The sequence below is a fragment of the Antennarius striatus genome, chromosome 18, assembly GCF_040054535.1.
Source record: "Antennarius striatus isolate MH-2024 chromosome 18, ASM4005453v1, whole genome shotgun sequence".
Taxonomy (NCBI): Eukaryota; Metazoa; Chordata; class Actinopteri; order Lophiiformes; family Antennariidae; genus Antennarius; species Antennarius striatus.
This window is the reverse complement of record NC_090793.1, coordinates 14,767,069-14,782,058: the sequence shown is the minus strand read 5'-3', so window position 1 is coordinate 14,782,058 and position 14,990 is coordinate 14,767,069. Positions and strand designations below refer to the sequence as shown.

Sequence of the window (14,990 nt, the reverse complement as noted above, 5' to 3'; positions counted from 1 at the left end):
AAAGGGTAATTCATAACTGAGCAGGTCATTCTCAAGATTCATGAATAGATTCAGCTCAAGTCTGCCTTTGAATGAAAAAGTGTTACTCTACTTGTATGTATAAAAAAACACATTTTGTTTCTTTCCTTTGCTAGAATACTAATATTTTGATTTACAATTCAGCAAGCAGCAAAAATTCAACATTGTTTGTTTTAATTATATTTTAATTGCGGCTTAATTAACAGTTGTGAAGCTAGAATCAAAGAATCTAGCTAGAATCACTAACCAAAACTGAAAATCTAAATCATTTGAGATAATTTTTTTCTTTTTTTTGATTACTTTTTCAATGATGTCTTGTAAACAGAAATACAAGTCAAAAATAGCATGTTTATTTCATGATCTCCAAGGCTTTTTACCCCATCGGTTGCAGTTGATTAGAAAGACGGTGATGCTTGTTGCATGCTTTGTCGCCTAAGTAACTTGTTGTGTTAATGATGTCAATTATTATTGGGCTGTAATATAAAAAAAAGGTCATTTAAACTTAATGAATTGTGTATTTGTAATGATTCAGGGTCAAAAAAGTGGATATAGAATCGATCTCTTCTCTCTCGACACCTTTACGAAAATAAAGGCCTCTGATTTCAGTATTGCAAGGCCGAAGGCAAAAGCATCACATCCCAGTGGTCTCTGGAGTTCACCTCCACCATCAGCAGTCTACCTGCAATGGTTGGGCCATGTGATTCAAATTTTGCTGGTTTTTAATTAAATGGAAGGTCAAATCTCATTGCTCCATACTTCAGGGAGCTGCTGCTGTCTGCATGGCAGAAAAGCTCCAGCCATTAATTTTATGGAACAGAGACTTAAACATATTAAAAACCTAAGGACGATGGGGAATACTTAGTAAGATACTCACATGTAAGTGCTATGGTTGTGGACTGGTATTCAGTCAACGGTATTGTAGATATGAAGATTAAGAGAGAATGTACAAGACCTGGACAGTTGTTTTCAACTCAGCCGTAATTAATATTATGGTAAACAAAGTTTGAATCTGGATTACTTGTGTGAGTCAGTAACACTTTACAGTTGCAGTGATAAGTCTATGATGATGATGTCACGTACACTTTTCTATTTTTTTTTTACAAACACCTCCTCAAATGACAGTGAGAGTTCAGGAATATTCAAACAAGAAAATGAACAACTTCTTCAAGGCTGAAGAAAAAAGGTTATTTCACATTTTATTAAGTAGAAAAAGAAACAATCACTTGGATAAAGCCCTAACTTCTATGTTTGTATTGCAAATAAATGACTGTGAGTCCATGAAACCATGACACATTTAAAGGGGAGCTTAATAAAATGCTGTTTAAGGCTAATCACTTAATAGAAAAACACATATCTATTACAAACAATAAATAAAAAAATAAAAAAATAAATGCAACACGATTCATGTTCAGATGTTCACTTACATACAGTATATTGATCATGTTGCATAATTCAGAGAGTGTAGTGTGTTTTTCCTTTCCAACACTTTTGATCAATGGGAGGAAAGGAGTCTGTTGTAATTTTCAATAGCAAAGTTGTCGTGTTTTTTTTAAATTGCTTAAATTTGAATGACATTTAGTTAATGTAATGTGCAGTCAGGAAGTTGATTCATCACAAATATACTACAGGATTTGTGGAACCAAATGTAGGTTCTCAGAAAGTATTTTACAGTCTTGACAAAAACAAGGTGATCAGAAACTCCTATCAATGCACCATGTGCTTCCATATCAGCAACCTCTATATGCAAAGGTAAATTATCTGTCCAGATCAGTTCTTCAGGCTCCTGTGAAACTCTGGTCATGTTTATGACAATAGAGGTTTTTTTGATTGAAAGCAAAAAAAATGCTCTCCAAGGACTGAAGTTGTCAAACCAGTTATAGAATTTCCTATACACTCTTTGAGCAAAGTCGACAGGAGAGGACACATTTCTCTGTTAATTTGTTTCATTGATTGAAAATGCATACAGTCTTCTTGAAGACCCACTTTTGAAATGTCCAGTTTCTTCTGAAAAAACTCAGAAGCAGCAACCACACATTTATCACATTTATTTTTAATCTTCTAATTTTAAGTTTTGGTCATTTGGTTTGATGACATGCCAGCTAGGAAAAACAATTGTCCCGTCATCTTCAAAAACGCTGATCAAAAGCCTTATGATTTACTGCTTTGCTATAAAAATATATTTTTTAGAATTTCTCCCAACCCAAAAGCTTGCTAGAATCCCAAGTTTTGTCAATCATCCAGTTATGGCAGCAGAAAATAATTTAAATTTATAATCCAATGCTGATGAGATGAGGAACAGCGTAATAGATAATGCAATGATACAAGTCTGGTTTCCTTCTAGACACTGTTCCTTTTTCCTCCCCTATCATGGAGGGATTACCGACATTGTTGATGGACACACCTTATTTTTCAGTGTGATTCCACTCTGTGATAACATTCTTTTAAGGCGGATGTGACATTGAGGACTTCCTCACATCTTTCCTTTCCTTCCCCGCTAATATCAGTGGATTTATAGACTGCTAAAGCCATGCAAGGTGCACTCTGAACAGCAGCATCGATCTGTGGCTCCACATCCTGTGCCAATAACTCAGTTCTTCTTGTGGGTGTCACCGCTGAAAGTGGTTTAATATTTTCTTTTCCATCTAGATGTGTTTCAGAAATACCATCCATGCAAATCTCGATGATTTCGCCAGGTCTTCTATTTGTTTTTTGTTTTTTTAATCCACTGTATTCTCAGAGAGCAGTCGCATGCTTGTTGCTGAGGAGCCGATTCAGTCAGTCATACTCAAATTTGTTTTATGGCAAATTTTTGTTCATATTTGTCATAAGCTTAATACTGACTTGTTAGACCTCTTTGTAGGAAGAATTTATGTCTGTTTTATGACCTCTCTCATCACTCACATCCTCTTCCCTCTATTTACTTTTAGCCATTTTTATAATGCTGTCTTTCATGTGTTATACAGTATGTATCTTTAGTACAGTAATTAGTGTCCCATGCTGTAGGCCATTTCAGTCTATAATAATGTATAAAAAGGATTTGTGCATGGCCATATGGGCATAATTTCATTGTACATCTTATGAAATAGCAGTAAGTTGTTGCATCCCTTTTGTAGCAATACATTCAGGAGTTAGTGGGATGCTATCTATAGAAACTATGCAGTTTAAAGAATTGTAACATGCCTGACCCTAACCCTAACATACCTAAACATAACTCTAAACCCTGACCACAAAAGTATCAAAAATTCATTAAACTATGCAAACATTTAAAATGACACATAATCAAGAATCTGTGAAGGTTGATCTTCATAACCGTTACACGATGAGACACAGTTAGCTGATTAAAAATCAGACTATAGTTTCCTTTATTTCTAACAGTAATTTATCATGAATGTCAAATGTCATAGGAAGGCCAGGTAGTCAATTAGAGTGGATGAGTTTCTGACTGCAGCTGTCATTTCTGTGTCTCCTGTTCACCAGTAATTATTTACAACAGATACTCAGCTCCTCCCTCTCCAACACAGGAGAAATATTCTATTGGAAACACTCTGTAAAAACAAACAGTCATGATATGAAACCATGAGCCTTTTGCATCCCCAGAGACGGCTTGTGTGTCAGATCTACTCGTTGATTACCCCTCCCCCGACCACTGCGGCGACTCTTAGGAATAAAATCAAATAGAGAGATTTATCTTTGGAATACATGTAGTATATGAAACAATGATTTCTCAGTGCAAAAATGAACACAGCCCATTGTGCTTCTGGCAGATTGTTTCACTGTGGGAAAACAAAATCCTCACAGATTATATTCCGAGACCATGAAATTTACTTTCTGCTCATTCTGGGTACTATTATCACACAAGAGAGTTAAATAGCAATGGACTTGTTCTGTTTCCACACATCTGTGATTCTTCGATGTGATTAGAAAGAGGGTTGGATAGGTTGAGTGTTGAAGGCCGTCAAACCGTCTTTCCTTTCCTGTCAGCAGCCTCTGTCAACGCTGTAAAAGTTCTGTCTAATAAACCAGCTCGATTGGTCAGTGGGGTTTTCTGCCTGAAGGCATTCTCGCAAAATAACACAGTAAGTAACAGAAAGGAAAGAAAAAAGAGAATTTTCATGCTCTTCCTGCTATCATCTCTCTCTCTCTGCTTCACTCTCTCTCTCTCTCTCCGTCTCTCTCAATCTCAATCACTGCTTTGTCCTCAATTAGAAAAGCTGCATTTATCTCTCATAGTGGCAAAAGTGAACTCATTTGCATCACTCCTCTCTCTGTAGAGGTTCAAATGAATATGAACCTTGTTTCTTGTACTTGTTTTTACAAAGAAAACCTTAATGAAGTTTTCTGAAGGCCCAATCCAAGCCAGATAACCCAGCAGGATTTCAATTTATTGTTGTCAAAAGTTTTGAAAGAGCAGGAGCAAGGGCAGACATGGTGTATCCGCTCCAGAGGGTACAGTGTCATTGGGTGCAGTGCGATGTCTATTCATGTCTGGTTTTTTTTTGTTGTTTATTATTATTTTTTGTTATCTTTCTGTCTCAGGTGCAAGTGCAACCTGCATGCCAACAGCTGTGTGTTTGACAAGGGGAAGCTAGGCTGTGAATGTGAACACAACACCACAGGGTCAGACTGTAGCCGCTGTAAGAAGCATTACCACGGAAGAGCCTGGAGTGTGGGCTCCTACCTGCCCATACCCAAAGGAACAGCAAATATATGTAAGTATCAGTATTGTATCAGTGTAGATTTGGCACTAAAGCAACCCATCACTTCCAGTCTGGCAAGGAGAGACTGGAATCTGACGATCTTCACTCTGACAATCCTACCTTTTCACCTCCACAGTTTCACACCAGTGTTGTAAGCAAATCATAAAAAAAGCAAGATTGGAATTTTCTATGATGCAAACTGGCAAGCCACAAAGTTTCTGGGAGAATGTCCTTTGGACAGATGAGACAAACCTGAAGCCTTTTGGCAAGGTATATCAGCTCTATGTTCAAATATGCCAAAATGAAGCATACTAAGACAAGAACACTGTCCCTATTGTAAAACATGAAAAAGGCTTGCTTATCTTCTGGGGCTGCTTTGCTACATTTGGTACAGGGTGTCTTGAATCTGTGCAGGTCAATGAAATCTTCAGACTATAATTTCTGAAATGTGAAATGTGCTGCATAGTGTCACTTGGTCTCAGTCGCAGGTCATGGGTCTTCCAACAGGATAATGACCCTAAGCACACAGCTGAAAACACCCCAGAATGGTTTAGAACAAACGACTGGACTATTCTGAAGTGGCCTTCTATGAGCTCTGATGTAAAGCCTATCTGTGGAATAAGCTGAAACATGCCAGCTGAAAAATGTACCCATCAAACCTGAGACAACTGGAGCAGTTTTCTCATAAGAAGTGGGCCAAAATAGATCTTGAAAGGTGTAGAAGTTGTTGGACTGCAGTGATTGTCTCAAAAGTTTGGGCAACAAAATATTAATGAAGCATATCGTTATTTTTGTCTGGGCCTGTTTCATTAGGTTTTTTTGTAATTATTCTGTTGAACCACAATTCAAAAGCAATGCCTGATTTTAATTGGTCAATTTTCAGTCATTTTTATTTATTGTTAATTTGTTCAGTTTCAGGTTGTTTCAGTGACCATTGTGGGGGGTTTTTTAATTAAGAGAGGGTTTCGAACAATTTTGTCCACGTGTATATGTAAATATTCAGCACAACTAGTTGAACATCATTATATTTTTAGTAAATCTTATGGCATGTAAAGAAGAAATATAGTTTTGTGTGTTGATTCAGTCAGTTTAACCTCTTGGCTGTTAATTTTTAAAAACACAGACTACTGATGGAAACTGAGATTAACAACACATTGTCTAAATCAAGTTACCTTTTTCAATAAGGGTGATAACATTATTTAATAAGTAAGTTTATGATAGAAAATGTTTTCTTTAACAGTTACCTTTCATTAATGTTGAAGCCACAACAGTGAATTTTTTTTAACTTCATCTCAATTCAAAGTGTGTGCCAACTCTGGATATTTTTCTGCCTGTTGATGTGATACGTCTGAGGCAGAAGGTGCATTATCCTCATTATAATCTCGGATGAGAGTTGTGTCACATTTATCAAATTCCATGCCTGAGGCATTGGGCTCATTGGCTCAATAAATCTAATACAGCCTCTCAGGGATGTGGTGGTGGACAGCCAGGCAAAGCCAGATGGTGGAAGATCTGGCCCTCTGGTCCTCTCCTCACACTGATTCAGCCTTACAGTCAGAAATACACGTGGACGCAGTCTGCTGGGACTGAGAGCAAGTTTCTCAGATGCTCAGTTTGAATGTTTGATTTCTCAGACTAGGTGCTGAGATTAAATTATATATTGATTATAATATTCCTTAAGCTGGTTTAGTAACGATGACATGATCTACATTATCCCATGGAACAACTAACAAATTGTTTGCGATGTACTGTATGTGCACAGTGTATGTGTTTAAATGCATGAAGCTCATGCAACATGTTTGCAAGTGGGAATTTATTCTTAGGAACCCTATGGAGATATTGCTGCATTTATGCTTGCGCCCTTTTTTATTACCTTCCCTGCATTGTGGTGCTCACTGTCGGATTGACAGGTTATTATCAAAAAATTCAACACTCGGTCACATCTGCACTGAACTGATGAAACCGAGGTCTACCAATATCAAAGGCAATATTAGCACTCGTTTGGCAGTGGCATAAAATGGCAATAATGATGCACATGGAAGTGACAACAATATTGGTTCCCCAGGTGTTGAATGAACACATTTAAATTATTCTTACATCTCTCATAATTATGATCCAGGTCCCGACGCATGCCTTTATCCATTATTCAAAGCTCATATTTCCTATGGGGATATTAAACATACAGCCAAGACAAATATCCCGAACCTACAAAATTTTGGTTTTAATAGCTTTTATCTGTCATCAGGTTGTCCTCTTTAATCATCAAAGAAATTTATTTTGCAGATAGGAGGCGAGGTGTCAGGAGCTGCCGTGGACATGGGAACACTGGCCTTTTGTGCATGCAGCTCAAACACTAGGAGTTTCAGTCATGGTGGCTGCATTACAAACACAAACCAAGAAACTCACATGCCACACTTAAAATGTTAATGTAACATTGCTAAAACATTACTTTTTTAACTTGAACATTCACAGTCTTACTAGGGTTTAGACCCCCGAGAGGGTCAAAAAACACCAATGGACTGATTGAAATCCTAGGCTTCCATACAAGAGGAAACACTATTTTTAGATGGTTGCAAAACAGGAGAGGAATCACTTTGAGAGTTATGCTGACAGTCTATTTTGCAGGAAGCACCAACTCATCTTGTGTTCCAGAGGAGATTCATGGGTTAAGATGTGCCTGGGCTGAGGGTTTGATCAGACTGGAGAATGTGTTTCAGTTTCACAGGGTATTATTGTTTGCTGTCCATTTCACTCACAGGAAAGCAATCAATTAGGAATTGCAACTCATTTGCTTTTGTGTTAGAAAGCAATTAGAACTTAAGATCTGTTCCTCTCTTCCAGCATTGCTGAGCTCATACCAACAGTAGCTGTGGCAGTTCCAAACTAGTAATAAAGTGATAGGAAAATCCCAGTGAGACATAATCAAAGATAGAGCAGGAAAGCTGAAAATTCTCAACAATTACAGTTATTTTAATAGTAGGACAAGATTTGTCAACTGATTGCAATAATACTGTACATATTTGGTCAAGACACAAATCATGTGTTTTAAACAAAGGTAGCAACAAAAATGCCAAAAATCAGTTCCAGATCCTTTACAAGATGAGTTTTGGTGCTTGTAAAAAGATTTTTTTAGGTTCTTTTTTCTCCTGCTAACAGCCAATTTTGAAATTTACAAATTATGTTATCTTCTAACCCAATAAGACTACAACAAAGAAGCTGTTTGACTGGTTTCATCAATTCATTCAAATATTAAGCAGATATCTATTTATGAAATCCAGTTACATTTGAAGAAAAAAAACAACAACTGTTGATAACGTGTTTCAAGCAGAAATTTAAATTTGTATTAATGCACACAGTTCAGTTTGTCGCTGGGCTTTGAATCATTGAAGGAAAACAATGTGCACAATGCTTTTGTCTCCAAACTACTTGTGTCACCTTTTAACTAAAGCTGTGTTTTGCTCTTTCTGCAGGTATTCCCAGTAATCATGGACCAGTGCGTAAGTTGATCAAGCTTTTCAAACTGGCATGCTGCTTTCCCCAGTGGTGACTTTGTCCTTTGTGATCAAGTTGGTGCTGTACATTCTCATTGTTTTTCATCATTTTTTTCTCACTGTTAAAACAAAAAAAGGCATGAATGAATACTAATTCCTTTTACAAATGAAAATAAACCAGTGCATGATTTTAATACAAATTGTACATATAATATTATTTAAGATAAACCACAATGAAACAGAAAATGTTGTTACAAATCATTTAAACTTAAAAGGCTGCTCACAGTTTTGCAAACCATGTACAGTTTTTTTTCCACCCTGGAAAAAGAATGTAAACCGATAGCTTATGTTCTTATATATTCATTTCATTATTCAAAATAAATAAATAAATATAAAATGAAACACCAGTGAAGTAATTAACAGTTCTTTTTTTAAATTTTTTGTTGAATTATATGTAGCAAGTAGCAACTTTGATTTTTATGTTTCGCAAAAATATGAAAAAGTACATTCGTTTATGCAATACATGCTGAATACATACAATATGGTTTGCAAAATGATGTGTAGCACTGACTAGATTCTTTGTTAATAAGAAGTTATGATAGAAATTTGGAAAAATATGATAAGCAAGTAGCTGTTTTATTGACTGAACATCAGAGGGCACTAACTGAGACTGCCTTTGGCTCTACATTGCGGTATTTACTCTTAGCACGTAGCAATTTTCTCCAAGTAAGATAAAAGAAAAACATTTTCTATGAAAACCTGGCTCCTATCAATGCATCTTTACATGTGGTGCTGCCTGAAGGTGGCTTCTTATCCTGGATCACAAAGACAGCCCTCACACCCCTTTGTTTTGAAGAAGATCCACTCATTTGAGTTGCATGCACACAACGCTACATCAGTACATTTACTAATGGAAAAAGAAACTGAGGACACTAACTCCTGCTAGCTAACAAACAATTGTGAAAAAGTTGATCTGCATGCTCTCCCTGTGATTTAACAACATAGCAGAGTACATTATATAGCAACTCAGTGTAATATATAATCTTTCCCATTTTTACACAGATCGAGCAAATGCTTCATCTCTTGGTGTTGCAAATCGTAACCAAGGTAGGCTGATAGGCTTTGTAATATGAGCATGACATTTTGATTGGCATCATTATAAAAAATGATGTCAATCATTTTTTAAAATGATTGGCAAAAATGATGCCAATCATTTTTAAAACCCGTGGAAATTCCACTATAAAACAATAATATCAGACTTCATACCAAGCATATGAAAACAAATGTATTGGTATTATAAACCAAGCGCACCCAACATAGTCAAAAATCAACATGGTGACGTAATGACTTTGTGTTGACAAATCATGGATTCCGCTGGGCGGACATTGTGAAGTCGTAGATGAATGTTATAAGGTAACTGGAGAAAGAAAGTTAAGTAATGGTGAGATTGGGAAAGGAGCTAACGTTAAAGGAAAAGGCACCTGTCAAAAGAGCAGGAGGAAAAGAAATTTTAGAGAAGTGATATTTCTGTTGGTTGACTACATGAACATAACTGTATGTAGTTACTTAAAGACTGTCTTTGTCAGATGCCCGACGAGCATTTTGGATACTACATCGATTGTCCCATTCCAAACGCAAACCATAGCTGTCGTTCCGGCTGTTTAGACTCTGCTCAAAAACATGAAAACTGTGGAACAGTTATGACACTCTAAAATTATGTTAACTGGGAAGTCCATGTATAGTTGTGGACTATTCCTTATGCCATATTGTTCACGTGATTCTTACTGGCAAATACGACGTGATTGGTTGGGCGCTTGATTGACAGATGACAGCATGAGACTTTTTGAAGTGAGCTTATTCAAATATACTGTATAGGTGGGGAGATATACAGCGCGCCCTCGGGCATTCGCGCATCAACGTTTGCGACTTCAACTCATCGTAGATTTTTTATAGTCAGTCACGTGTTACTGTGCGCGCATTCTATTGGCTGACTGCATCTGGAAGTGCGTGAGTCTCGGACTTACATGAGACACAAAAGTGCTTTAAACAGTCGATGAGAGTGTGGGAAAAAATAATACAGATAGAAAGTGGTTTAATATCAGTATGGGGAGGGTTCATAAACATTTAAATTACCTTAATTAATAAGATAAATAGTTTGTAGCTCTATCGCGGAAATCATTAATCACGTGTGGTTCCTGGAAGGCATTAACCATATGTATATATGTATATATATATATATATATATATATATATATATATATATATATATATACAGTATATATATACTGTATACTGTATAACAGCCTTCTTCTTACATCCTTTAAACTGGCCGTTACAAGACAGACCTTTTTGTTTTGAGAACACTGTAGGGAATTGATCACATACCTCAGAATCACAAGGTTCACAGCCTCCTAATTCTTTTAATAATGCCGTTACTTTAAATTCCAAAAATGGTCTCTTGAGGTTAAATCCTTCAGCCATGTTAAAAAGTTTTTTTTTTTAAAGTGAGAGGAAAAAAAGGAGACAGAAAGTGAAGGAATGAAGATGCTCCGAGGGGTTTTATGTAGATTGATCTTCAGCTGTCTCCCTCAAATTCTCAGGCCCAGATATCCTGTTTAGAGTTGCATCTGCACTACAGACAGCCAGAAGAAAATATTACAAGAGGACATTCAGGATAATCACATCAGGGAAGGGCATGTCATTGCCCTTCCTTGATTGGGGCATGAAATAGTAAAATAGTAAAATTAAAAAAATCCTTTCTCATGGCTCTTATCTGCAATTTTCCCTGAGTCCATTCAACTGAAATAAATATAAATAAATAAAATACAAAAATCTGTGGCACATGGACAAAACAATGCGTCCTTCAAGGAGACATCACGTCTTGGAGAAACAAATGTAAAAATTTAACTGAATTTAAAACTGAAGATACGTTACTGCTCTGTGATGATCACTTGTCTGAGGCTGACCCTGATATTTGTTGGTGTCTCATCGGGGTCAGGCTCTGAGCTGAAGAAATCCTCAGGTTGGAGTGAAAGTGTTTATCAGTCAGAGGGCTCCTGTGTGATGTTTTGTTCAGCTTCATCAGAGAGAAATATTCTTCACACACGTATATGCGGATAAAGATGGAGCGTCCGGGGGCATTCAGCACTTTTTGAGGAGGGGAGTAGCTAAATCCAACCTCCGCTGTGATTACTGATTAACAATGAAGCCAAAGCCCGCTTGTTTCGCTGCATGACTTCCGTTTCCATTGCTGTGTGGGGAATATGGTTTTGGTGCATGCAAAATACCAGCGGGCCGATGTGGCCCGCGGGCCGGTTCTAATAGTAATTAAAAATCATCCCGTGGGCCATAAATAATTCATCACGGGTCAGATCTTGCCAGCGGGCCTTGACTTTGACATGTCATCTAGAGGAAGTGGTATTTTTAGAAAAGTTAGATTTTAAATAAGGACATTATAAAGCATTTGGAACAGTCTCAAGTAGGTGTCATTTTTAATAATGAGTAATTTTCAAATATTAGTGATTACAGTAATCATAAAGTTAGGTATGTCAGATACCATGAAACAGAAATGCCACATTTAAAAAATTTTTTTTACGATCATCTGTCATGGAGCCAACAATTTATGACAATGTAAGTATGAAAAACAAAGTAAAAAAGCTTCCTAGATTTCTAGAGCTGGTGAAAGAAAAATATTTTGTTTTCATGGTTGAAAGAAATAAACTGTCGAAGTAGTTTCCAATCAACCACAATTGCTGTAATCTAAAGTTTATTTATTGATTAATTTATTTATTTATTTGGTCTTGTCACAGCCAGGGATCTTATAACTTTTAAGATAAATTAGCATAGATTCAATAATGAATATGCTGCAATGATTTTTTAATTTGCATAAATAGCAGTAATATTTAAAACAAAGTTAATGTAGTAAATATATTTATTTGCTTTAGCGATTAACTTTCTCAGCATTAACACTGAACAGTTAGTCTGACAGCTAATAAGAACCATCAGTGACTCCAGGAAGACACTAAGTTGAGTTTTCTGCTTTACTTTTCTTATGCAGCATGTACGTCTTCACTATGATTCATATTTTCAACATTTACATAGGCTATTTGATTTTGGCCATAAACTTGACTTCCACTAGAAAAATACTGTTTCCCAAAATGAAACATACACTATATTCTCTCATTAGATGTGATAAACATTCACATCTAATATTCACATTCATTCACACTCACATGTGCTTAAGTATTTTAACCCTGCGCTGTCAAGTGTTCACAGCGCTGCCTGTAATTTGTATCGAACTTCAGCCTAGAGCCATGACTAATGAGCAACCATTCATGTTAATATGATAAGAGGCTAGATCAAGTTTCAGTTTACCCTGACATCATAGCAAAGGATATTGAATGAATGTAATTAAAGAAAGACTATTCCATCATTTAAGGTTATAATTAGCACGTTCTGTAAACGTAGCCACATATAGCTAATTGTACTGACGAATTTACCTTACTTAAAAAAAACTATAAAAAAAAAAAATAAGCCCAAGTGATTTTAAAACTGATGAAGATCAGTGAACCCATGAGCAGTTGAATCACCTTCTGGTCTGCAAAATATCCCAACGTGACATAATCAGGGTCATTGTGGTTTGAGAGCACGCATTTTTAGTAAACGCCTTTGGTACAACTTAAAACTATCCTACATATTATTTTACCCATAAACATCTTATTTCTCACTATATATGGTAATTTACAGTTCCAAAACTGGACCGAAATGTGGAAAAATTGTTGGGTGTACAAAACTGAATTTGTGACTTGACTATCACATGAATGTGACTGTGATTGGTTGTTTGTGATGTAAAGAAGATGGTTTCATTTTTAAAGGCAATTTTCTTTTATGGTACTTGTATTGTATAATGGCAGTAAAGGATTTCTGATTTCTGGTCACGTGCAACATTTGAACAAAAAATCACTGATATCTGCTCACTTAACATTGAAATTTCACAGTGATAACAAGCAATGGAAATATAATGTAGTGGACTTTGACGGGTGTAGTGATTATTTGTTGAGTTAACGTTAAAGCCACATTTCAGAATAGTATTACTTTATGTGCAGAGATCCTATCATACTGAAATCTCTTGACAAATATTCTGACAGGATTTCACCTGAACGCCTCCTGTGATGATTGAGTTTTGATCTCTTTATTAATGAGAATGTATGTAAATGTATTTCTAATCAATCCATGTCAATAAAACAAAGAAAAGTTTGTATCTCCCAGAGCAATACAGTCTTGGACGTTGTGCCATTTTGTTCTTGTAACTGTTTTTATTTTTCACATATTCATTTTTGACTTTATTTCATGTCAGAGATGAGAATATTAATTGGATAAACACGTTAAAATTCCTATTTGCACATCAAAGATATAAATTGTAAGACGTGCCAGGTATCCATTCAACATTTTCTGCTTTCATTTATTGTAATTGTGTAGACAGAACGATTTCATTCTTCTGTCCTGAGAGCGCCAGCGTCACAATACACTGGCGTCCTTTATTCACAAATTTCACCCTATCGTTGCCATGGTTTGTTTGTTCTTTTGTTTTGTGATGATTATTTTCTCCAAATTGCCTGTGGTGCCCCTGAATGTAACCATAAATCCATAAAATGTCTGGGGTTTTTTGGCGGTAGCAGTCATTGAAAGGGTTTCCACAGAATGTGGGTCGCATTCTCATATTCATACAGTATCTGATGATCTGTTGTTTCTTCTGCACTTTGCTTTTAAAAAGTCCTTGGTTTCACCGTGCCTAATGTGTCAGCTGTGCTCTAAGGACACAGATCGATGCAGACAGGACAAGAAGCGGCAGCTTGTGCCCTCTGAACTTGGCTGTTGATGTTCTCTGCCGCTCTATCGCTGAGTGATCTATTAATCACTGCTTCCTGTCTCTCCTGCCCCTTCTGCTTTGTCTCTGCAGCTCGGGTGTGTGACAATGCAATGTTGCGCTGTCAGAACGGTGGCACGTGCCACCACCATCAGCAGTGCCACTGTCCCCCTGGCTTCACAGGCGTTCTGTGTGAGAGAGCTCGCTGCCAAGGCCCTGGGGATTGTGGTGAACAATTGTCTGGACAGGCTTCCTTCAATCATCTCCCCATTGGCCACCAGCTCACTCTCACCATTGTATTACTCCAACTATTTATTATTTCCCTTTGCTGAGAAACTGGACAACCGCTCATTTTCTAAACAAAACCCTAAGACCAGAGACTTACCTCTCAACCGTAAGGACATAAAGACAAAGGTTGTCTGAACAATGTTCTAAGAATCCAATATCAGCAACAACTTTGTTTTTTCAGAGCCACATTGTGGGTGAAAGTGTTACTAGTGCAACAAATTCTACACTGGTCTGTTATTCTGGATAAAAGTTGGATTTAAGACTTGCTGTCCATCACAGAGGAATGCCCAGGCAGTGATGAGGTCATTGACTGACTCTTCTTTAAAGGCAGTATGGAGACTGGAATAGAACTACCTACGTACTGAGAACAAACTACAAAATTGACTTGAATTTCTAAGTATGATCTGAAATTATCAAATGAATAACGTGGACAGGTACATCTTCCTTACATCCATCTTCTCTACCATTTTGCCCATTTCCCTGCTGTTCTCCCTCTATGCTTTAGTCACTGGTGATTTTTACTTTGCTGAAGGGTGTCTTTTGTTTTGCCAAATACTGCACACGTGTTATTATTAAGCCCTGTGATCTGTACCAATCTAGTATTTCTCTGTTTCTTTTCAGGGGCTCTGT

At 36.8% G+C, this 14,990-nt stretch overlaps 1 protein-coding gene across 1 annotated transcript in view; it reads left to right on the top strand.

Moving 5' to 3' along the window:
• The window catches only part of LOC137612627 (netrin-G1-like), a 48,482-nt gene extending 33,528 nt beyond the window's left edge, over window positions 1–14,954 (top strand). The window contains exons 3-6 of the mRNA XM_068341247.1: window positions 4,555–4,727; window positions 8,186–8,212; window positions 9,269–9,313; window positions 14,166–14,954. Of these exons, the coding sequence (XP_068197348.1) occupies window positions 4,555–4,727; window positions 8,186–8,212; window positions 9,269–9,313; window positions 14,166–14,404 (484 nt within the window). The 3' untranslated portion in view covers window positions 14,405–14,954. The remainder of the gene's footprint in view (window positions 1–4,554; window positions 4,728–8,185; window positions 8,213–9,268; window positions 9,314–14,165) is intronic.
• The last annotated feature ends 36 nt before the right edge of the window (window positions 14,955–14,990 follow it).